The following is a 22,808-nucleotide window of genomic DNA, read 5'->3' as shown; positions in this document are numbered from 1 at the left end:
AGTACTGGGATTAAAGGCCTGCGCCACCACCGCCTGGCAATATTTTAATATTTTATGTAGTATTTTTCTGAATATTTTCTCCCAGTGCTTAGCAATTATTTTGAACTGTGTTAGCAGCTCCCTGGAACTCTACATACAGTAGTAACTTAGCTGCCAACAATTTGATATATTTACAGAAACAAAATTCTGATTGACTCTGATCTGTTTCTTTCAGAAAAGTCACCACCCATATAATGGATTTTATAGATCATATTGCTTAGTGTGGATATCATGATAACAATACAGGACATACACTTAATTTCTCACTTCTGCAAGTAGTCATGACTATTGAAGAAAGAATCTTTTTAAACTACAACAGAGTTCACTTGGGTACCTTTTATGGAAATCCTAATTTTGTTTTAAACTTCTGGTAATTTTTCGCTAAAGTTATGAACAAGCAGAGAGCTTGTCTGGCTAGGCAAACACACAGTGGTGAGGATGTCTAGAAGAGGACCGATTCTTCACAGCCGGACCCAGTGGCTGCTCTTGGGCCTTGCTTTGTTCTTCAGCTTAGTATTATTTATGTACCTCCTGGAATGTGCCCCCCAGACTGATGGAAATGCATCTCTTCCTGGTGTTGGTAGAGAAAATTATGGTAAAGAATATTACCAGGCCCTCCTGCAGGAGCAAGAAGAACATTACCAAACCAGGGCAACCAGTCTGAAACGCCAGATTGCCCAGCTAAAGCAAGAATTACAAGAAATGAGTGAGAAGATGAGATCATTGCAAGAGAAAAAGCATGTAGGGGCTAATGGCATAGGCTATCAAGGCAACAGAGAGCAGACACCTAGTGATCTCTTAGAGTTTCTTCATTCCCAGATCGACAGAGCTGAAGTTAGCATAGGAGCCAAACTACCCAGTGAGTACGGAGTCGTTCCCTTTGAAAGTTTCACTTTAATGAAAGTGTTTCAGTTGGAAATGGGTCTCACTCGCCATCCTGAAGAAAAGCCAGTTAGAAAAGACAAACGAGATGAATTGGTAGAAGTTATTGAAGCTGGCTTGGAGGTCATTAATAATCCTGATGAAGATGATGAACAGGAAGATGAGGAGGGCCCCCTTGGAGAGAAACTGATATTTAATGAAAATGACTTCGTAGAAGGTAATATGAAAAATATGTTGGTAAGATCCATGCAAGTTGTCATCTGACCTCCACCCACATGCTGTGGCACGTGTGCATGTGCATACAGACACACACAAATATAAAAACAATTTTAATAGCTTGATAAAGTCTTACGTTAGTATGACAGAATGCTAGTAGCATATGCTAATGTATCAATTATTACCCCAGTACTAAAGCATTTACATTTTTATCCATTTTATTTCACTAAAAATTTGAAATAGATTTTGGAAAAAGTTAAAATGAGATCATAATAAAAACAAGAATAAGAGTTGGGAAAACAAAGTAAATCTAAGCCTAAATACAAGACTATTAAGCTGAAGGACTCTTGTGGGCCATGTGATTTGCATTCCTCTCTTATCTGGTTTTGATGTTCCTCTTATGTTTTTAAAAATTTATGAACTAAGATTCAAAATTTGAAAACCATTTAATAAGGAATGAGAAAATCTAATGCAGTAGGTTAATGGTATTTTTCCATTTTGAGAGAAGCAAATGGTCACAGCATCAAAGGGAATACATTTGGAAACATAAGGAAGTAGCACATTTTCATAATACAAACTGCGAAAAGGATATGGGCTTTCCTTTATTTTTATGTGTGGGGTGTTTTTGTCTGCATGTATAATGCACCTCGTGTGTGCATGGCTTGCAGAGACCAGAAGAAGGTGTCGGATCCCTTGGGACTGGAGTTACAGATGGTTATGCAGCCGTATGGGTGCTGGGAGTCAGACTCGGGTCCTCTAGGAGAGCAGCCAGTGCTCCTAACCTCTGTGCTGTCTCCAGACCCAGGATATGGTTTTTAAGATGGGGTATAGCTTAAAGGTCATGTACATTTTAGATATTTGTTAACTGTTCTAAAAAGAAATAATTATACACCCCTCCCTACCTGTGTCCATATTAGTGCCCACTGCTAGATATTGAACTGCAAAGAACACTCTTTTGGATATAAGTGTTTTTAAAAGTTCTGTTTGCTTTGTTCTATAAATGTCCTACCACATAAGCATTTTGTTTGACTCCAGATTGTCATGGCTGTCGCTTGTGTGGCTTCTGAGGACTGTTGGGCAAGGCGTTGTGCTTTGCTGGGGCCTTTTAGCTACCTTCTTCCTATGGCTGCCTCCCCCCCCTCCCCCCCCCCCCATTAAGTCATGCCAATTTTTTTTACTAGTTGTTTCTCTCAAAATTCTCCCAATTTTCTGGAAAGCTTAGGGTTTTTTTTGTTTTTTTTGTGTGTGTGTGTGTTTGTTTTGTTTTTTATTTCATGGCAAAATTGAAAGCTGCGGAGGAAATAGGATAGTTAAGTAGCATATGACATGTCCTTATACCTGCTCTGAACATGACAGTTGTATGTCCTGCAGCCTCTGTTTATAGTTCTCCTTAGGCCTGACACCTTGCTGGAATATAGTCTGTCTTTTACTTTTCCTCCACTGTGCCATGGCTGTCTTTCTCCTAAATTAATTCCTGGCAACCACTAAGCAACGTCTGTTCCTCTTCCCGGCCTTGGTGTAAATGCCATTCCTTCCAGGAAGTGGCCTCTAACCTCAAGCCTAAAATAGTGATGTCTTCTGTGTGCTCTTGTCAACTCTATAATGCATCCTCTGTCACAGAACTTGCTGCATTATGTGGTGTTGCCTGTATCCTGGTAGTGGTTCTTTTTAGACTGTAAGCCTTAGCAGGGTTGGGGTAAGGCTAACCTTTTTACTCCTGAGTGTTACACTTAAAACTCATATTGCCTAGTCAGTCTCCTAAACACATCTCAAATCATTGTATTAAAATCTATACTAATATTTCTTTGTCTGACTTATATATATATATGTTTATGTATGTGTATATATGTATATCTATATGTATATGCATGTGTCTATACATATGTGTATATACATACATACACATATTACACATTATATTGTTACTGTTTATTTTTCTGTCTTCCTCACTAGACTGGCCCTCCCTCATAACTGAGACCACATGGTCTCTGTATCCTCTATGACTAACATGAAGGTATTTGATTAATTTTTGTTGAGTTGAACCAAGTAATAAAAGTTTTGACTCTTGGGCTCAGAATTCAATATTACAGAAGTACTTGTTTGGCACTGTGGCAGTAGGGTCTGGTATTAAGGGGGAAAAGTCGTATGTAAAAAGGAATAATTACCATTGGATGTTATTTTGTGGATTGAATAATGTACCAGAGCAAAAAGCTTCTTTTGTGAAACTTTTCTTCCAAAGAGTAGTTGTTTCTGGCTGTACATAGTAGGTATTTTCACAGATAGATGAAGTCCCCACAGTCTGGTTTAATGCTTTCGATCCTTGCCTGAGTGAAGTCTGTATTCCTGCTGTATTGAACTTTGACATGAACTTGTTTTTGTTCCAAACTCTTTCCTGTAGGCTATTACCGTACTGAGAGAGATAAAGGCACACAATATGAACTCTTTTTTAAGAAAGCAGACCTTATGGAATACAGACATGTGACCCTCTTCCGCCCTTTTGGGCCACTCATGAAAGTGAAGAATGAGATGATTGACATTACGAGATCAATTATTAATATCATTGTGCCACTTGCTGAAAGGACTGAAGCATTTTCACAGTTTATGCAGAACTTCAGGTAACTCTGAACTTGCAGACGTGGCTAAGTTCTTTAAATACCATATTTTGTACAGATTTACATAATCTTCACCCAATACGATTACTTAGAACAATAGAATAATTTTATAGGCTTTAATGGATATTTCTTAGATTTCTCTTTTTCTTAAAGCATATATAGTGCATTATATTTCTTGACAATTTGAGCTATGAAATAAATTTGAAGGTGGCAACTACTTGGAAACTCAATTTGACTTTGTGTTGAATTTAAGATAAGCTGAACTTTTATTAAAAGATTTATTTTAGCCGGGCGGTGGTGGCCCACGCCTTTAATCCCAGCACTTGGGAGGCAGAGGCAGGCGGATCTCTGTGAGTTCGAGGCCAGCCTGGGCTACCAAGTGAGTTCCAGGAAAGGCACAAAGCTACACAGAGAAACCCTGTCTCAAAAAAAAAAAAAAAGATTTATTTTACATGTTTGAGTGTTTACCTTCATGTATATATGTACACCACATGTGTACAGTGCCCATGGAGGCCAGAAAAAGGCATCAGGTCCCCTGCAGCTGGAGTTCAAGATGGTGATGAACCTCCATGTGGCCTGGGAACCAAATCAGGGTCCTATGCTAGAGCATCCAGGGATCTTAACCACTGAACCATCTCTCTAACCCCAATAAGTTAAACTTTTAAAAGCCAACTATATTGAAGCCTAATTTATGTACAATAAAAATCCACATAGTCTAAAGATAATGTAAAAGATATTTTAAGATTAAGTCATATTTTCATGACTTTTGAGGAATGTGTAAACCCACAAACCACCAAAACATTTCCCTCTCCCAGTAAAATCTCTTGAAAGCAATTGAATTTTAAGATTGAAATCAACTTAAAAATGTAAACATTCAACTAAAAGTAGGAGAACATTCCATCTTAAGAAGCAGAGTACTTATTGTGTTCTTTTGAAATGCTAAATGTTAAAGTGTGTTAGAAGAACCATTTAAGGAAAAGGCTGCTTTTTTTGTTTCAATTTAACAATTGTCATGTTTTAATATACCAGTTTTAGTTCTTTATGAGTCTAATCTTTCTTTTCATATATAAAAATTAGTTAACTCTATTCTGTGATAGGATATCCAAAAGTCACACTTCCAACTGAGTTTTGCCTGTTTGAAATAGCTCCCATGAGATATGATTTCCTACAGCTTTTTAAAATTGCCTTTCTTGGCATTGCTTTAAGAGGCTACATTATCCTCTTTACTGAGTAACCTCCATCATGGCAGCTATTCTTGATGATGGGTGTAATCAGCATTGTGCCAGCAGCACTGGCTAATCTTTTGAGTTGTTCCGTTTGAGAACAGTCTCTTGATCTGAGACATTTATTTATTTGGTTCTGAACTGATAGGATGTACTTCCTCAGATAGTTTTTAATTTGCTACTGAAAGCAATCCCATTGCAAATGTTCCAAAATATTTTGAAATATGACAGTAAAGTAGTCATGGTCTGTATTGTACTCACTGACACACAGACCTTGTTCCTTCACTGTAATACCTTCAACAATTGGACAGGATCCTCACTTTTATATTTGCTTAATGTTGCATGTGATTTCATTCTGTATTGATTGATAGTGTCTTACTCATTTTCCTGCCAAATGTCATGTGATTTCTTTCTGAATGAGTTGTGCCTTGTATGTTTTCTTGAACAAACTTTATCTTTCAATTCTCTTAGAGATGTTTGTATTCATCAAGACAAGAGGATTCATCTCACAGTTGTGTATTTTGGGAAAGAAGGACTATCTAAAGTCAAGTCTATCCTGGAATCTGTCTCAAGGTTGGTGAGCCACAAACATGCCAAGTGTTAACGTGTGTAAGAAGGATGAGAATTCGGGTCCTTAGTGATTTTAAATAGCTAAATAGCTACGTTTGAAAGTCTTGACTGAGGGCGGAGCAGATGAGTCGGTCAGTAAAGCCCTGCTGCTCAGTGTGAGGACCCGAGCCCAGTCCTCAGAACCCATGTGAAGCTGAGCTTGGCAGCATGCATCTGTAATCCCATGGTTCCTATGCAAGGTGGGAGGCGGAGGCAGGAGAATATCCAGAAGTTCACGGACCAGCTGACGTGAGCAGTGACAACACAGAGTCTCTGTCTTAATATAAAAGGCAAAGTAACACCCAAGATTGTTCCCTGACATTCACTTGCACACACACACACAAATGTGCACACACATGTACATGCATATACATCATACATATACACACATACATCACACACACAAAGTTGTCCTTACATGTGTACATGGGTGGGTGGTAATGATATTAAGTTCTTCATTTCACTTGTGACTGACTCTACAAGCCCATCTTCCCTAATTGCTTAGCAGGTAGCCAGGGATGACCAGGATGTCCTATGATCTGCCCACTTGCTGCATCTTGCAGGGTCTGTCCCCTTTTCTAAATCTAATCTCTACTTGGATACTGTCTGAACTCACCTCACCTTCTTCCTGCCTATACCCATGCTTCCGTCCCCTCCTCAAAGTGGCACTTAGGTCTCTGTCTTTACAACCCCCCACCTGATGCTGCCGTACACAGTAGACACTGCTTTCTTTCTTTCTTTCTTTTCCAGCCAAACTTCATGGAAAAGTAGTTCTGTAACTAAGCAGCTCGTGTAGTACTGGCACATGGTAGATGTTCAAATGTTTGAATGAATGGATTAGTAATTCCTTAATAATTTTTCACTCTTTAAAATGAAAATTTTATCTCCAAATCGTGGGCCCAAATGTAAGACTCAATTGCCAAATTCAGCCTTTTTCTTGATGGTTCTTTTACATGTGATAGCCAATTCTTCCTTCTTTAAAATTGTTCTTATGTGTGATTTTTAATTCTTAATGTAAATATGCTGTATACTGTTAGGTTGGTTGTCTGCTTTTACTACACCATAAACTGCATATCTTTCATGGCTTTTATGTTTCTGCTGGTTGTGAGCAGCCATTTTTCTTGAGTTATTCAGCTAGCATCTGTTGAGTCCCACAACCTATGTCCCTGTCCATGTCCTGCAAGGATTCTCAGCCTTGATGAACAAAAATATGACTTGCCATCTTTCCCTCTTCACATCATGGTGGCCCTCTTTCAGCTCAGAATGAGACTGTTTCACAGGCCCTGGCCTAACATCTGCGGGCCAGAGTCTTTACTCTACTTCTAGTGGTCTCTGGGGAGTTACTGTCTATTCGGAGCTCTTCTCTGTCCCCCCCTTGCTGCTGCCCCTGGTCCTAAGCCCAGCTCTCACTTCCTTCCTGCCCCACTTCCCTCTTTCCTGCCTTCAGCCACCTCCCAAGCACCAGTCACTGACCCTGGTGTATTACTGAAACCACCTCTCTGTGTGTCAGGATCTTCTGTAGAAAATGGAGAAACCTTGAGCCTGCTTAAGGAGAATATAGGCAACACTGAAGAATCTTGGATACTTCCCCGAAATGACAGGATTATTGCAAATAAATTTGGAAAAGAAAGTAATCAGAATAACTTTGGGACCTGAAGGACTGGAACCAGCCCTTAAATACCATGAAGATTTCCTTGTGGTCTTGTCTGTTTTCTGCATGTAGACTCCATCCTCCAGCTGCAGATTGGCTTCTTCCACTTGGAGAGGGATGTGGCTATTGGCAGCTCTCAGCTTACATCCTCGTCATCTGAGAGATTCAGGAGAGAAAATCCCAGGGAAGAACGGCTCACCCACCCTGGAACTACTCAGTCATTAAGGCTGAGTGGAGTGGAGGCTTTGCAGTTGGCCACCTATGAGCCTAGGCCTTCCCTAGGAAATGACAGTCATTATTAGGGTAGGCAGAGTGAGGGATAGTCTGTGATCAGAGCATCCAGGCTGGCAGTGGGCAGTTTCTCAAAACAAAGGAGAGATTTTTACACCGTAAGATGGAAAGAAGAATCTGGGTACCCAGACTCCTGTTCAGTGGTTCTCTAGCGTTAGTGCCAGCAGCACCTCGTGGATTATTGTGGATTATTAAAGCGTAGACGCTAACTCCACCCCTGCTTCTGAGTCAGCGCCTCTGAGGTGTAGCTCCAGAACTACCATCTGATTGGTGCCTTGCCAGGAGGCATCAGGTTTGAAGGCATCGCTGTAAGAACCACTGTCCTAGAAGAAGATCCTGCTGACTCCTCCTTCCTTTTAGGCACTAACAAAGTCGTTTGGCCTGGGATGGATGATGCCCCTCAGTCTAGCTTTCCTCTCATTCTTCCTCTTTTACAGGTCATTGGTGTGACCCTCTCCTCATTGTTTCTGTATGGATAATCTGACCCAGCTACTTTCTTTGCTTCTGAGGATTATTTGAAAGTATTTTACTTGCCACTTACTTGGGGATCCTATCAAGGTGTAATTCAAGTTCCCCATCTGACATTCAGCTACTACAGGCACAAGCAATCTCTTCTCAGAACCACTGTTCGTTCATTCATTCAGCAAATATTATTTAACTACTACTCTGTGAGGGGCACTGTGTCACAGTCATGAACACAAAAATCTATTTTGATGGAGTGGGAAGATAACCAAACAAACATGTCCCATGATACTAAGGGAAACAGCTGAAGAGGAGGATGGAGATTAAAGAACCTCCTTCCTGTTTGGTATCAGGGAGGAGCTTCTGACCAAGGAGCATTTGTTCTGGGGACCTGAAAGAGGCTAGAAGAGCGTTCTGTGTGTATTATTTATATAGAATGCATTATTAGTTACCAGAAACTATGGCTATTTTTCCACGTATATATGTTTCTTTCACAGTACATTTCTAAGATCTCAAAAGGCAGTGCCCCTTTTAAATATCATACCATTAGCATTTTACTTCAAATGTGGGCATTTGGTGAATATCTCTCCCTGATAATGAACAAACACATGAAGCTAAAGATTTCCTTACCCTGTGTGAATATATAACCAACATAATAAGTTATTTGAAATATAACATATATTTTGTAAGTTCTGTTGACGGAAGGACATTGTAAAACTTTAAATGGAACTTATTGGCTCTTGTATGTGCTTTCCTCATAGTGAGTCTAACTTTCACAATTACACCTTGGTCTCACTGAATGAAGAATTTAATCGTGGACGAGGACTAAATGTGGGTGCCCAAGCTTGGGACAAGGGAGAGGTCTTGATGTTTTTCTGTGATGTTGATATATATTTCTCAGCCGAGTTCCTTAACAGCTGCCGGTTAAATGCTGAGCCAGGTGCGTAAAACACTGTTGAATGAGGCCATGCTGGGAGCTTAGGGGAATGTCAGCTCATTCCAGTGTTAGTCACATGATTTGAGGGAAAACAAGTTTCTATTAAACCTTAGGATGTTTTTAAAAGCTATATTAGGCATGATTTAACTGAGACAATAAATAGTACATTGAAATGTTGAGCCTCTAATGTTCAAATCCTTTGTCTCCTTGGAGTCAAATTCCAGCAGTTCTTTCCAAAGGGAAGAAATGCAGAGGCTTGGTTGGGGTGGTCTCAGTGGTGGAATGCTTGCCTAGTATGTGTAGAGCCCTAAAGTGGGTGTGGAGACATGGAGAGGAAGGAAATACAAAGGAAGGTAAGTTTGGGGGTTGATAAAAAGGAAGCAGTTCAGGCCAGAAAGAGTCACACAGGTGATGTAGAGGGGAGAGTTAGAAGTTCTTAGTCCCAGGAAGATAATGTGTACACACACGCACACGCATGCGCACGCATGCACGCACCCACCTACGCATACACATACTCATGCACACACCTTACAGAGGCATGCAGAGGTCTGTGTACAAGTAGTGTTTGGTCTCTAGGTCATGCATTTTAAAGTGATTTACAGTACATTGCTTTATACATTGTAGATACAAAAGAAATTTGTAAATTTATAAGTGTAAAAAATAAAGAGGCCGCTGTGTAACAGGTTCCTTGACCATGACTAGGTACTTGATGCTAGCATATCTGTCTGAAGCCAGTCATGGCAAGGGTTCCTCTACTGAGGCGAAATGGCTTAGTTAGCTGGTAAGGTCCTTGAGTGCCATCAGTTTAAATGACAAGGTCTTCTCGTCTTTCTCAGATCTTGGTTTAAATCTGTCTGCAGTTCTGATTTATTATTCTTTATATATCTATGCATTGCACAGTATTCTAAGTATTTACTGTTTTTATTGACTCTGTTTGGAAAGGGAAGAGCAGAAATATCTGAATTCCTTGGTGCTTGTCAGAGGGTCCTATACATCTGTTAGTGCTGAGGAGGTGAGAACACAGAGTAATGACCTGGCTCACCTCCTGCAGACCTGAGAGAACGCCTCTGCATCCTCCACATAGTAGAAAGGAATAAGCATGCAACACCCTTTAATATGTTTTCTTCTGTTGGTTTGCAGCTACAGTTTCATAGTTTGACCTGTTATAAAATAGACAATGATGCCCTGTAACTTCAGTATTGATAAAATTATCACTATAAAAGATAAAAATATAGTAATAAGAGTCTTCATTTATAACCTCTTTATGTGAAATACGCATATATTTTATTTCTAGGTAAAAAGGTGTTTTATCCTGTGGTGTTCAGTCTTTACAACCCCGCCATTGTTTATGCCAACCAGGATGTGCCACCCCCTGTGGAGCAGCAGCTGGTGAGACCTTATGTCTTTGGTTAGGAAAGGCTGGATGGTTTTTTTTCTAGTTTCCTTTATGTTTGTTGTACAAGTAGAAATCAAGTTTCAATTGAAAAATTAGCTGTTTCGCGTACAGTTCACAGCCTCTTTTGCCTCTTACCCCCAGCAAAAGGCTTTCATTTCTCTTACTTTAGAATTAAATGATAGTGGCAGGACAAAACATTTAACCACAGAGAAACCCTCATGTTCTAGAAGGTAGCAATTTACCTTTTGTTACAGTCACATTTCTGCCAATTTATTTTAGTAAACTTAAACTAAAATTAATTTTTAAATTCCACTAACTGGAAATTAAAAACTGCTTTGCTGAACAACTTTGAGGGAATAATTCACTATAGGAGATTATGTAGAAAGTCATGAAAGGCAAATGCCATGCATCAAGGCCTTACTTATTGCCTAAACTATACTTAAATAAGCTTCTTTATTAATGTTAAATAAGCTTACTGTTTGAAATGATGTGGTTTACAGAGACATTATAAAGCTAGGAGATAGTGTTCCTGTACTTCATTCACCTGTTTTCCAGGGTTAGCACCTTGTGCACCATGGTACAGAGCAAGCGTGAGCACACACACACACACACTTCCCATTACCTATGGATAGGCCAGTATTGTTTAGGAGTACATATACAAATAGGACCAAAGTGGTAAGTGGATCACTCACATCCACCTAATCACATATCCCAAATCTTTTAGAAATGAATGACTAGGGAGGGACAGGCATCTTCTTCAGTAGTATAGCCACTGATAGGGTGCCGATGCTCCTATACATAACCTCACATCTACAGTCCTATAAGCAACCTTAGTGAAACTTACTGGATTACAGAAGAAAAAAAAGGATGAGCAGATGGTGGGGAGAGGATAATTATTGCTGGTTGTTTTGCTCTTTAGGGGGCCCACCATCCAGCTCCAAATAAATCACACACAAAGGCTTATTCTTAATTATAAATGCCCAGCCTTCCTTGGCTTGTTTCTTGCCAGATTTTCTTAACTTAAATTATCCCTTCTATCTTTTGCTCTGAGCTTTCCTCTTTCTCTATTCCTGTATACCTTTTCTTTCCTTCTTACTCTGTGGCTGGCTGTGTAGCTGGGTAGCTGGGTGCCTGGCCCCTCAAGTCCTCCTCTCCTTGTTCTCTTACTCTTTTTTCTTCTCCTCCCAGATTCCTTCTCATATTTATTCTCTTTGCCTGCAAGCCCCACCTATCCTTTCTCCTGCCTGGCTATTGGCTGTTCAGCTCTTTATTAGACCATCAGGTGTTTTAGACAGGCAAAATAACACAGCTTCACAGTTAAACAAATGCAGCATAAAAGAATGCACACATCTTTGCATCATTAAAACAAATGTTCCACAGTATAAACAAATGTAACACATCTTCAAAAAATACTCTGCTACGGATAATGGGGGTGAATATGATCAAAACAAATTATATACATGTGAGAAAAATGTCATACTGAAGCCCGTTACTGTGTATAATTAATATATTGTAAATAAGAATATTTAAATTAATAATTAAAATGGACATATTTGCAAAATGAGATAAAGTTAGCAGACACGTTTTAAGACGTTTACGTAAGAGGACATAAGGTTGCTCTTGGTGGATGGGTGAGCTCATTAGCAGGTAAAAGCACTTGCTGTGCAAGCCTTGCAACCCAGGTTCCAGCCCTGGAACCCATAACAGAAGGAGAGATGATGACGGATAGCATCGTCAGCAATCTCATGTATCCCGGATGTGTGTGATACAAGAGACAGGGCACCTGCCCTACACTCTCAATACAACCACTAGAAAAGGTTTCTGACAAACTGATCCTGGGGGGCATCCTGCAAAATACCTGACCATAACTTAAACTTCAGTGTCATTAAAAACTCTGAACTTTAGTCTCTTCATTTGAGACAGAAACTTGATCTACTTGACATTTAAAATGATACTACAAATAAACAGTAACCACATATAATAGAAAAATGAGTTGATAATAATTCACAAATATAATTAGTCAACTTTACTAGGAATAAAAGAGCTTTGTGAAATTACTTCTTTTAAAAATCACAGCCATGCAAGTGAGGCTAGTGGGAATGTAGGCCAGCTCTCTGGATTCAGGTTGGAACAGTTCATCTCTGCTATCAGTAATATCTACTCCTGGGATCTCTGCTGAGCAGATAATCAGAGCCTAGAATAGCAGTATGCATAAATTGACAACATTAAACACAAGCAAAACTTTAATAAGAAATTTAATAGTACTTACTATAGTGAGTGTTATATACCAAGAGGAGGGCATGAAATGTAAATAAAGTAAATACCAAAGTGTAAGTATGGAGGAAATGGAACACTAAAAACTGAGATGTGTAGCCAGGCGGGCGGCCTTTAATCCCAGCACTCAGGAGGCAGAGGCAGGTGGATCTCTGTAAGTTTAAGGTTAGCCTAGTCTAAAAAGTAAGGACAGTCAGAGAAGTTACACAGAGAAACCCTGTCTCAAAAAACAAACAAACAAAAACCCACAAGACACTGACTGGGTATATTTCCAGATGACTTTTTATTATTGTTTATTTGAATTTTTTTTCCTTCCTTCCTTCCTTCTTTCCTTCCTTCCTTCCTTCCTTCCTTCCTTCCTTCCTTCCTTCCTTCCTTCCTTCCTTCCTTCCTTCCTTCCTCCTTTCCTTTCCTTTTTCCTTTCCTTTCCTTTCCTTCTTTTTCCTTTCCTTTCCTTTTTCCTTTCCTTTCCTTTCCTTTCCTTTCCCTTTCCCTTTTCCCTTTCCCTTTCCCTTTTTCCCTTTCCCTTTTCCCTTTCCCTTTTTCCCTTTCCCTTTTTCCCTTTCCCTTTTTCCCTTTCCCTTTTTCCCTTTCCCTTTTTCCCTTTCCCTTTTTCCCTTTCCCTTTTTCCCTTTCCCTTTTCCCTTTCCCTTTTCCCTTTCCCTTTCCCTTTTTCCCTTTCCCTTTCCCTCTTTCCCTTTCCCTTTCCCTTTCCCTCTTTCCCTTTCCCTTTCCCTTTTCCCTTTCCCTTTTCCCTTTCCCTTTCCCTTTTTCCCTTTCCCTTTTTCCCTTTCCCTTTTTCCCTTTCCCTTTCCCTTTTTCCCTTTTCCCTTTCCCTTTCCCTTTCCCTCTTTCCCTTTTTCCCTTTCCCTTTTTCCCTTTCCCTTTCCCTTTTTCCCTTTTCCCTTTTTCCCTTTCCCTCTTTCCCTTTCCCTTTCCCTTTTTCCCTTTCCCTTTTTCCCTTTCCCTTTTCCCTTTCCCTTTTCCCTTTCCCTTTCCCTTTTTCCCTTTCCCTTTTTCCCTTTCCCTTTTCCCTTTCCCTTTTCCCTTTCCCTTTTTCCCTTTCCCTTTTTCCCTTTCCCTTTTTCCCTTTCCCTTTTTCCCTTTCCCTTTCCCTTTTTCCCTTTCCCTTTTTCCCTTTCCCTTTCCCTTTTTCCCTTTCCCTTTTTCCCTTTCCCTTTTTCCCTTTCCCTTTTTCCCTTTCCCTTTCCCTTTTTCCCTTTCCCTTTTTCCCTTTCCCTTTTTCCCTTTCCCTTTTTCCCTTTCCCTCTTTCCCTTTCCCTTTTTCCCTTTCCCTCTTTCCCTTTTCCCTTTCCCTTTTCCCTTTCCCTTTCCCTTTCCCTTTTTCCCTTTCCCTTTTTCCCTTTTCCCTTTCACTTTCCCTTTTTCCCTTTCCCTTTTCCCTTTCCCTTTCCCTTTCCCTTTCCCTTTTTCCCTTTCCCTTTCCCTCTTTCCCTTTCCCTTTCCCTTTCCCTCTTTCCCTTTCCCTTTCCCTTTCCCTCTTTCCCTTTCCCTTTCCCTTTTTCCCTTTCCCTTTTTCCCTTTCCCTTTTTCCCTTTCCCTTTCCCTTTCCCTTTCCCTTTCCCTTTCCCTTTCCCTTTTTCCTTTTCCCTTTCCCTTTCCCTTTCCCTCTTTCCCTTTCCTTTCCTTGAGACAAGGTCTTACTATATAGCCTGAGGTTGGCCTTGAACTTACTGTCTAATGCAGGCTGGACTCAGACTTAAGCCTCAGTCTTTCAAGTACTGGCCATCATAAAAATGTGACGCCATGCCCAAACAGGAGATGTTGTAATAACAGCTAATGTTGCTGTACCCTTTCCTGTGTGTATGGTACTGCTCCGTTTGGCCTATGTGTTAGCCCCTCTAATCCCCCTGACAACCTTTGTGATGGATTCTTTCATGACGCCCTTTAACAGATGAGAGCACAGCTGTGCTGCTGTTGTGTCTGGTAAGCTGACCAGACTGGGGCCCAGGTAGTGTGCTGCATGCTTACTCTGAGGCACCACACAGCCTGCCTCTGTTATTGTAAGTCATCTAATCGTATGGGACTGTTCCTTGCCAACCACTGTATTTCACTGAGAACCCTACCATGCTCACAAGGATCTTTATTCTGGAAGAAGACAAAAATAAAGTCAGATAATAAACATGATTAAAACAAACCAAGTTGTAAAAACCGATGAGGTGATTTCTGTGCTGTGTTCAGTCAAAAGGGCATTTCAGGGATGAGGCTATTGACAGCCATGGAATGGCTGGAAGGAAGCAGCTAAGCTCCAGTGGTTGGAGCACAGCTGGCCTGGTGCAGGCACAGTGCTGAGCCAGGTCCCATAGAAGTGGTGGAACCCCTAGAAGGAGTCCACAGTGTATGGTGCAGGTGCTAGCATTTAGAGAGAGAAGGACTGTAACTCTGGCAAGAGGCAGCCAGTAGGACTTGCAGTAGATGGAAGTAGGGGTGTGGTTATAGCTGTGCCAAAGATGTTAACTGCACAGATGTTTAGATTTTATCTGGAAACAGAACTGAGAGCTTGTTGTTGGACCAGATGTAGAAACTGAGGAAAAGAAAGGAATGAAAATAAGAAAGATCAGGACTTAGCTGTAGCCATGGTAGATGTGTGTTCCTATATACATTCAAGGAGGGTTCCGTGTTGCTAGCTGCCTTTGTGAACCTGGCATTCCTGGAGGATAGGACGGTGGGGGCTAGATATTTAGGTTATGGTTAGCCTGCCTGCTTCATGTAGCCATATAGCAGTGCAGTAAGTATTAACAACTGGGATTAAAAATCCAAATAAGTTTCAAAATGAAACAGAGCTAATTAATCCTTTTCTCTAGACTGATAACATCTGAAGAGTTTTCATAGGAACTAAATTTAAAGAACATATTCCCTTCACAGTCATAATATGTATAGAATCAGAGTTAGGATGGGGTAGAGATGTTAAAATAGGTAGTTTGCTTTCTTTAATATTCTACATTGTTGTGTTTTGACTAAAGAGATATTAGACTTTAAGCCAGGCATGGTGATGCATTCCTCTAGTTTCAGTACTTGACAGGCTGAGACTAGAGGCTCTCAAGTTCCAGGCCAGCCTGGGCTACATAAGAAATGTTCATACTAGCCTCAGCTATTATAGTCAAACTCTTGGTTCAGTCTTTAGCACCATTTCAAAAGAAAAAAGAATATTGAAATTATTCTGTCAGTAAAACTATACTTATAAATTCATTTATTTATTCATTCAGCATATAAATTGAATGTTAACCATATGCATGGCATTGATCTGTGTGCTAATTATACTGTAGGAATGATCAGAATTTGTGAAAGTCCTGCTGTAAGAGAACTTTATATTTTAGAGGGGGAAAACATGCCCGCTTCAAGGAAGTGGAACTAAAAAGTTAGTCTGCATCTGTCAGTTCCCAGCTAAGCAGAGCCCTCAGGGCTGCCCGGCTCATTCTATTTCCTGATCTTCTCTCCTGTTTCGTACAGCAGCATTTTCAGACCGTCTACAACCTTGTTACATCTGTCAGTCTCTGCAAAGCTCTCTGTGTTCACAAGTGGCTTCTGCTTCAATGGCTTGAGCCCAGCTCCACATTGTGCTTCTCTGGGTCAGCCCTTCCCCTGGGTTCCATCTGAGAGGATGGCACATCATTGACCCCTCATTCAAGAGGCAGCCTGTGACATCTGGCATTAGTCCTCACTGCCACCCATTCAGTCACTTGGACTTAGGTCCATTCCCTGAGTCTTTTCCACTTCCATCCACTTCACTTCTCTCTGCTCTGTGTACACCGCTGCTGTGGGATGGTCTGTATGTCAGATCTGTTGCTCTGATTGGTTAATAAATAAAATACTGATTGGCCAGTGACCAGGCAGGAGGAAGTATAGGTGGGACAAGGAGGAGAAGAATTCTGGGAAGTGGAAGGCTGAGGCAGAGTCACTGCCAGCTGCCGCCATGACAAGCACTATGTGAAGACGCCCGTAAGCCACAAGCCACGTGGCAAGGTATAGATTTATAGAAATGGATTAATTTAAGCTATAAGAACAGTTAGCAAGAAGCCTGCCATGGCCATACAGTTTGTAAGCAATATAAGTCTCTGTATTTACTTGGTTGGGTCTGAGCAGCTGTGGGACTGGTGGGTGACAAAGATTTGTCCTGAATGTGGGCCAGGCAGGAAAACTCTAGCTACACACCACCAGCTTTACATCCTTACCTATAATTATTGCTTCATAAGTGCCTCTGATCTTGGCTTTTGCAACCTACTCTCTTTAATCTAGCAAGTGATTTTCAAAAACATCCGTATTATTCCTACAACTCTTCAGAGAAGTTCTACTGCTTTTAGGATAAAGGCCAAACCATATGACCAAACACACTGGACTAGTAACATGGCCCTGCTTATCCTAGGCCAGAGGTCAGAGGCCAGCAGCTGTGGTTTGTGGTTAAATTTTATCCTTCTTTAATTAATGTGAACTGATTTTTTTTTCCCATTTTTTTTTTGCTGTTTAAATTTGTTTTTTTTTATTATTATGATTTTTTTTTAAGACAAGGTATCACTATGCAGTTCAAGCCAGGCCCTGGAACTCCCTCTGTAGCCCAGGCTGGCCTTAAACTCACAGAGATCCCCCTGCCTCTGCCTCCCGAGTGCTGGGATTAAAGGTGTGCATCACCATGCCTGCTGTCTTCCTTACTTTATATGGCCCACAGATTGGGGATTATATGTAAAATGTTAATGGTTTTTAAATTGATATTTTATCACACATGACAATTATATGAAGTTAAAATCCTAGTGTCCATAATAAAGTTTACTGGAGTACAGCCTCCTCATTTGATTATTTATGTCAATGACTGTTTTCACAATACAAGAACTGTGACAGACTGTATGTTCCTTAGACCCGAAAATACTTACTCCACAGCTTTCTACAAGATAAGTTTGTAGACTGTTGGCTACAATACCTCTCCTTGTCTTACTCCCTAATCCCTGCTGATCTTCTTACCTGCAGGCCTTGGTGAACTATCGTTTTGTCTGAACTCCTCCCCCAGGACATCTTTACCTTGGTTCCCTTGTCAGTCAGATTCCAACTCCAGCTTGGTTTCTGCAGGAAGCTGTCTCAGTGCTCAGTTTGCATGAGGTACCTTGCTTTGGCCCTCCTTACCTTCATGTCCTGACCCAGGCCAGACTCAGTGGGCCCGAGTGGCCCTGGGTACTTTGCTGTGTGCTCTCCTTCTTTGTCTGCTCTTCTCTACAGTGCTATCTTACAGAATCCCAACCTTTTTAAGGATGACTGTCACCCAGACCCAGGGAGGTAGACTGTAGTCCTCTCCACACACATTCTGCCTTAGATGTCTGAGTCCAGGCCTCGGCTCCTGGGCTGCCTTGGAGCCTTGCACCCTACTTCTTACCACTCTTTGTCCTTGGGATCATGCTGACCCCTGCCCCTCCCAGAAGCCTTCTCCTTCAGCTTACTTTGTTTCTATTTCACGTATCTTTTTTAAGCATCCAGATCTTCCTTCTCCTCTCAAGAGCTCTGTCTGCCTGCTGCCCCAGCCTCTGCCATTCCCAGTGGAAGAGCTGCCCCATAGGACTGAAGACAGACAACTTCCTGGGCCCAGCCTGCCCTTCCATGGTGACTAGAGCTGATCTGTCCCCTTTGACAAGGACTCCTTCAGCCGTCCTCCCTCGCTCTCATCCTAGCATTTTGCCTCTTCTGGATCGCCGTAGGGTCTCACTTACTGTATTCTTACCACGGTTGCTCCTTCCTTTGTTGAACAGTCTTTAGACAAAGCTCTATGGATGCTCCCTCCTGACTTTCACTGTCTTCCAGATATTTGCATGGCTTCTCCGCTCCTTTCATTCAGGTCCCGGCTCAAAGTTTTACCTGCTCAGAGTGTTCTATAAGAGACTCTGACACAGACTAGGCTGTTCCTCTGTTCTGCCTCCCCCTGGTCTTGGCATTGGCGTGGCCTTTTTGAAATGAATATATCTTGGTTTGCTACTTTCCTACAAATCCCTAATTTTGTGTTTCTCTACTAGGACTTCAACAGCAACAATTTTAACATTGGCTTTCCTCATGGCAAACAAGGATTTGGTAGTTCCAAACTTCTTTTGTACCCTTTACCAATTGTTGGCACACTCTGTAAAGAGCTGATGGGAGATATTTTAGGCTTTCTAGGCCAAATGGTCCAGTCGTAACTGTGCGGCTCTCTCTCCCTGTATTGGGAAAACTTTGTCATGATAAAGTTATTTATAAAGCAGGTGGCAGGAAAGAGTTAGCCCTGGGCTGTAGTTTGTTGGCCTCTTGCTTATGCTGCATAAAAAGAACAAACTTTCTCCTAAGAGTAAAGGATCTAATGTGCCCAACACCCCTCCCTTTTTAGCTTGTTGGTTTGAATTCTGTCTCAGTACCTGTTAGCAATCAACTTGAACGAAGTGGGGTGAAACTTTCTCACAGGTACAAAGCCTGGTTCAGAAGCTACAGGTGACAGGAGTTTCCTAAAACCAAATAATTACCAGAACAAAACTGTTCCAAAGGAGCTGGGGAATGGGTGCTGATAAACACCCAGATAAGGTGTGTGTACAGGTGATGGTGGCACATTGTGGTACACATCCATGTAGCTCTTGTCGTCCTCTCAGGAGTCCCCTGACGTCAGGACTGTGCTGTCTTGTTATTAGTAACTCAGCCTGGACTCTGCACGGGGCTGAGTTCAGTTCACTTCCAAGCGACAGGAAGCCTGTGCTCCTGCAGATTGGAGTCTTTGTTTGTTTGTTTGTAAGGTTTTAACAGAATAAGTTCATATATCCCTTGTCAGTCACAGAAATGACAGCACAAACAGCTTTTGTAAAATGGTTTAATTATTGATTAAAACTTCTAGTTATTAAAGATTAAATTGAATTTTTTCTTCTTTAACATAAGGTTCATAAAAAGGATTCTGGTTTTTGGAGAGATTTTGGCTTTGGGATGACTTGTCAATATCAATCAGATTTCCTGACCATTGGTACGTATACATTACACCTAAGGATAGAACTTGATGTCTTTAGTCTAGGCCTTATGACCTTTTTCCAGAAGGTATCAGATTTGAGTACTTTTGGTTAAATTGTAAGGGTTATATCTGAAATATGAAAGGTAAAGTGAAGTTTATAATTAATGTTTTAGATTAGTACAAGTGGGGTTATAAAGGTAAAAACTAAATTTACTAGTTTCTTTACAAACAAAAACACTCCACGTTGAGGAAACACGGACTGCATGTTACTGGGCTGCAGTTGTTTGGAGCACCCTTCTAGAGCTCGGTACAACTTTACTATGTGTCAGTTGTTTGGAGCACTCTTCTAGAGCTCGGTACAACTTTACTGTTGTGTCAGTAGGTGTCACAGCTCAGAAATCGTGGACTATCTAGTTAAAGGGCTTCTTCTTTTTCATCTAGAGATGGCGCCCTTTTTAGTTTTCTGTTTAAGTACTGTGCAGAATTCCCAGAGTGAAGACAGGGGAAGAGGCCATCTCTGAAGTGGGAGCTGGAGACGTTGTCTACCCCTGGCCCAAAGAAGTGGTGAAAGGTCTGGCTTAGTTTCCCTCTTCCCCTCAGTTTTAGTCATAGTCACAAAAAAGTGAAGTGTCAGAGAGTGGTTTGGTAAGTGAATCCTATGACTCCAGTTATTTAGTGTCTCCATTTCCATAATGCAGTGGAAGCCATAGGATGTTTCTTGTGATATTCTTAATCCATAATAAATTCACTTTTATAGTTAGCCATTTATTTAAGTCCTTCCACTCTGTCTCTTTATCATTATACTTGAATAATGGAAAAACAAGAAGTAATGATAAAGCAAATGGCATTTTCCTAATTTTTTTAACATAGTAAAATAGTAAGCACTCACTATCTTTCAAAAACAGATTTTGTATGCTGTAACAATATTGTAATGTTTTGAGTACTACATTGACTTACAGATCACTTGTGAAATTTACCAGCTTGAAATGTACAGTTACCTAAGTTGTATAGTTATCACCAATCAATTTAGACTGTTACCACCCTTAAAAGAAACCATGTACCCAGTAGTAATTATTCTCCATTGCCCACCAATTCCCTCACTCCCAGACCCATTAATCTACTTCCTATTGGTTTGCCTCTTCTGAGCACTTAACATAATTGCAGTAGCACATCCCATGGTCTTTTATTACTGATTTCTTTCACTCATCATGATGTTTTCAAGTTTAGCTGTGTGCCATGTATTGGTTACTTTATTCCTTTTTTTTAGCCAAATAATGTTCCACTATATGGTTATACCACATTTTTCTGTCTGTAGATAGATGCTTGGATTCTGTTTCTAGGCTATTATGAGTATTTCTGTTATGAACATTTGAATATTAGTGTATACACCTTTGTGGAGATATGTTGTTCATTCTCCTTCCTATAGTAGGGTTATATGGTGTGACGGTTCATCTTGAATATCAACTTGAAGGGATTTAGAACCACCAAGGAAACAAAACTCTGGTCATGTCTGTGAGGGATTTCTGAATTAATTCAGATGGGAAGACCCATGTTAAATGTGGGCCATCTCATTCCATGCGCTAGGGTCCTAAACTAAATAAAAAAAGCAATCTAACTGCACGATTCATCACTCTCTGATCCTGGCTGGGAAGAAAATGTGACCAGCTGCTCACACTCCTGCAGCCATGCCTGCTGTGATGGACCCTTGAACTATGAGCCGAAATAATTTTTCCTTAAATTGCTTCATGTCAGGTATTAGTCACAGCAGGGAGAAAAGTAATCCATCAGGTAACTGTGGTTAACCTTTTCAGGAATTACCATGGTGCTTTCCAAAAGGCCTCTGTCTGTTTACATTCTCCCAGCAGAATATGATAGTGCTAATGTCTCTGCAGCCTCATAGTTTGTGTTGTTATCTTCTTTCTAAGATTGGTTTATATATTTTATGTATATGAGCGCTGTGTTTGCATGTACACCTGTGCTCCGGAAGAGGGCATCGGATCCCATTGCAGGTGGTTGTGAGCCACCATGTGGGTGCTGGGAACTGAACTCAGGACCTCTGGAAAAGCAACTAGTGCTCTTAACCACTGAGGCGTCTCTTCAGCCCTGGTAGCTTTTTTTTTTTTTTTTAATTTCAGCTATTATGGAGTGTGTGTGAAGTAATATCTTATTGGGGGTTTTGTTATGGGTTATTTAGGTCTCAGGGTTTTAGTAAACTTGTGACCTGCACTGAGAACTTGGTGCATCCTTCTTCCCTCTGTTCTGTCTGATCAAAATTGTGTTTTTAAGACTGTTTTCTAATTGTTCAAAAAACTTCAAGTACTTTTTTGTTTTCCTTTCTTCTTTAAAAAGTCAGTTGTTGGGGCTGGAGAGATGGCTCAGTGGTTAAGAGCATTGGCTGCTCTTCCAGAGGTCCTGAGTACGAGTCCCAGCACCAACAACCACCTGGTGGGATCTGATGTCCTCTTGTGGCATGCAGACAGAGTGCTCATTAGTTAATTAACTTTTTAAAAGTCAGTTGTTTAGCTTGAACCCAGTTTTAAAAGTATCTCCATCTCATTGCCACCCACTACAGTTAGCCTCTGCTTTTACTACTCATCAGAATTTTGCTAGTAAGATTATAACAGTTATGCTGCCAGGTCCACTGTCACGCTCTCTCTCTTTTTTAAATTTATTCAGTATGGAGACTGGACCCAGCTGCACCTCATGCACAGCCTTTAGTAGCTCAGACTGTCCTCAAACTTAAGATGCCCCTGCCTCTACCTCCTGAGTGTTGGTATTACAGGTGTGTACCACCATGCTCAGTGTTCTTAAATTATTTTTCTGTTTCTTTTTTCTTTCTTTTTTTAAAGTCCCTATTTGAGTAACACACCACTGGCAACTTATTCCTTGAATACTTTCTTCAGTTGGCTACTATCATGGCGCCTTTTCCAGAGTTTTCTCCCTTGCCTGAATTGACTTCTTAGCCTCTTGCTAATTTGCCTTTTTCTGCCTATGTTTAACCTCTAAAACTTGGCATTTCTTAGTATTTAAACCTAGGCCTTATCTTTATTCTGACCTCCTTCAGCAACCCAGTTCATTCCTATGGCTTCAAACCATCTGTTGCTAAAATCCCTTCCCTAAAGAAGATGTAAGCAATGTTTACTCTTCCTCCAAAGACCCCAAGGAGACAGCAAGGTACAGTCTAGCACTTTTCTCCATTGAAGCCATTAGACTTACTTACAGACCAGTGAGTAAGTTACAGGCTGGAGCGTAGGGGAT

At 40.9% G+C, this 22,808-nt stretch overlaps 1 protein-coding gene across 4 annotated transcripts in view; it reads left to right on the top strand.

Annotated features, from left to right (window-relative positions):
* Window positions 1-22,808, top strand: part of Csgalnact2 (chondroitin sulfate N-acetylgalactosaminyltransferase 2) — a 44,890-nt gene that overhangs the window by 18,964 nt on the left and 3,118 nt on the right. For 2 of the 4 annotated variants that reach the window (XM_076567700.1, XM_076567699.1), the window contains 6 exons: window positions 215-1,138; window positions 3,536-3,752; window positions 5,444-5,545; window positions 8,747-8,925; window positions 10,217-10,311; window positions 19,484-19,565. In XM_076567700.1, the coding sequence (XP_076423815.1) occupies window positions 478-1,138; window positions 3,536-3,752; window positions 5,444-5,545; window positions 8,747-8,925; window positions 10,217-10,311; window positions 19,484-19,565 (1,336 nt within the window). In that variant the 5' untranslated portion in view covers window positions 215-477. The remainder of the gene's footprint in view (window positions 1-214; window positions 1,139-3,535; window positions 3,753-5,443; window positions 5,546-8,746; window positions 8,926-10,216; window positions 10,312-19,483; window positions 19,566-22,808) is intronic. The other 2 variants (XM_076567701.1, XM_076567702.1) reach the window with 2 other exon arrangements.

This window comes from Peromyscus maniculatus, chromosome 3 (genome assembly GCF_049852395.1).
Source record: "Peromyscus maniculatus bairdii isolate BWxNUB_F1_BW_parent chromosome 3, HU_Pman_BW_mat_3.1, whole genome shotgun sequence".
Classification (NCBI taxonomy): domain Eukaryota; kingdom Metazoa; phylum Chordata; class Mammalia; order Rodentia; family Cricetidae; genus Peromyscus; species Peromyscus maniculatus.
Note: the sequence above shows the minus strand (reverse complement) of the source record. Positions and strands in the feature narration are given on the sequence as shown.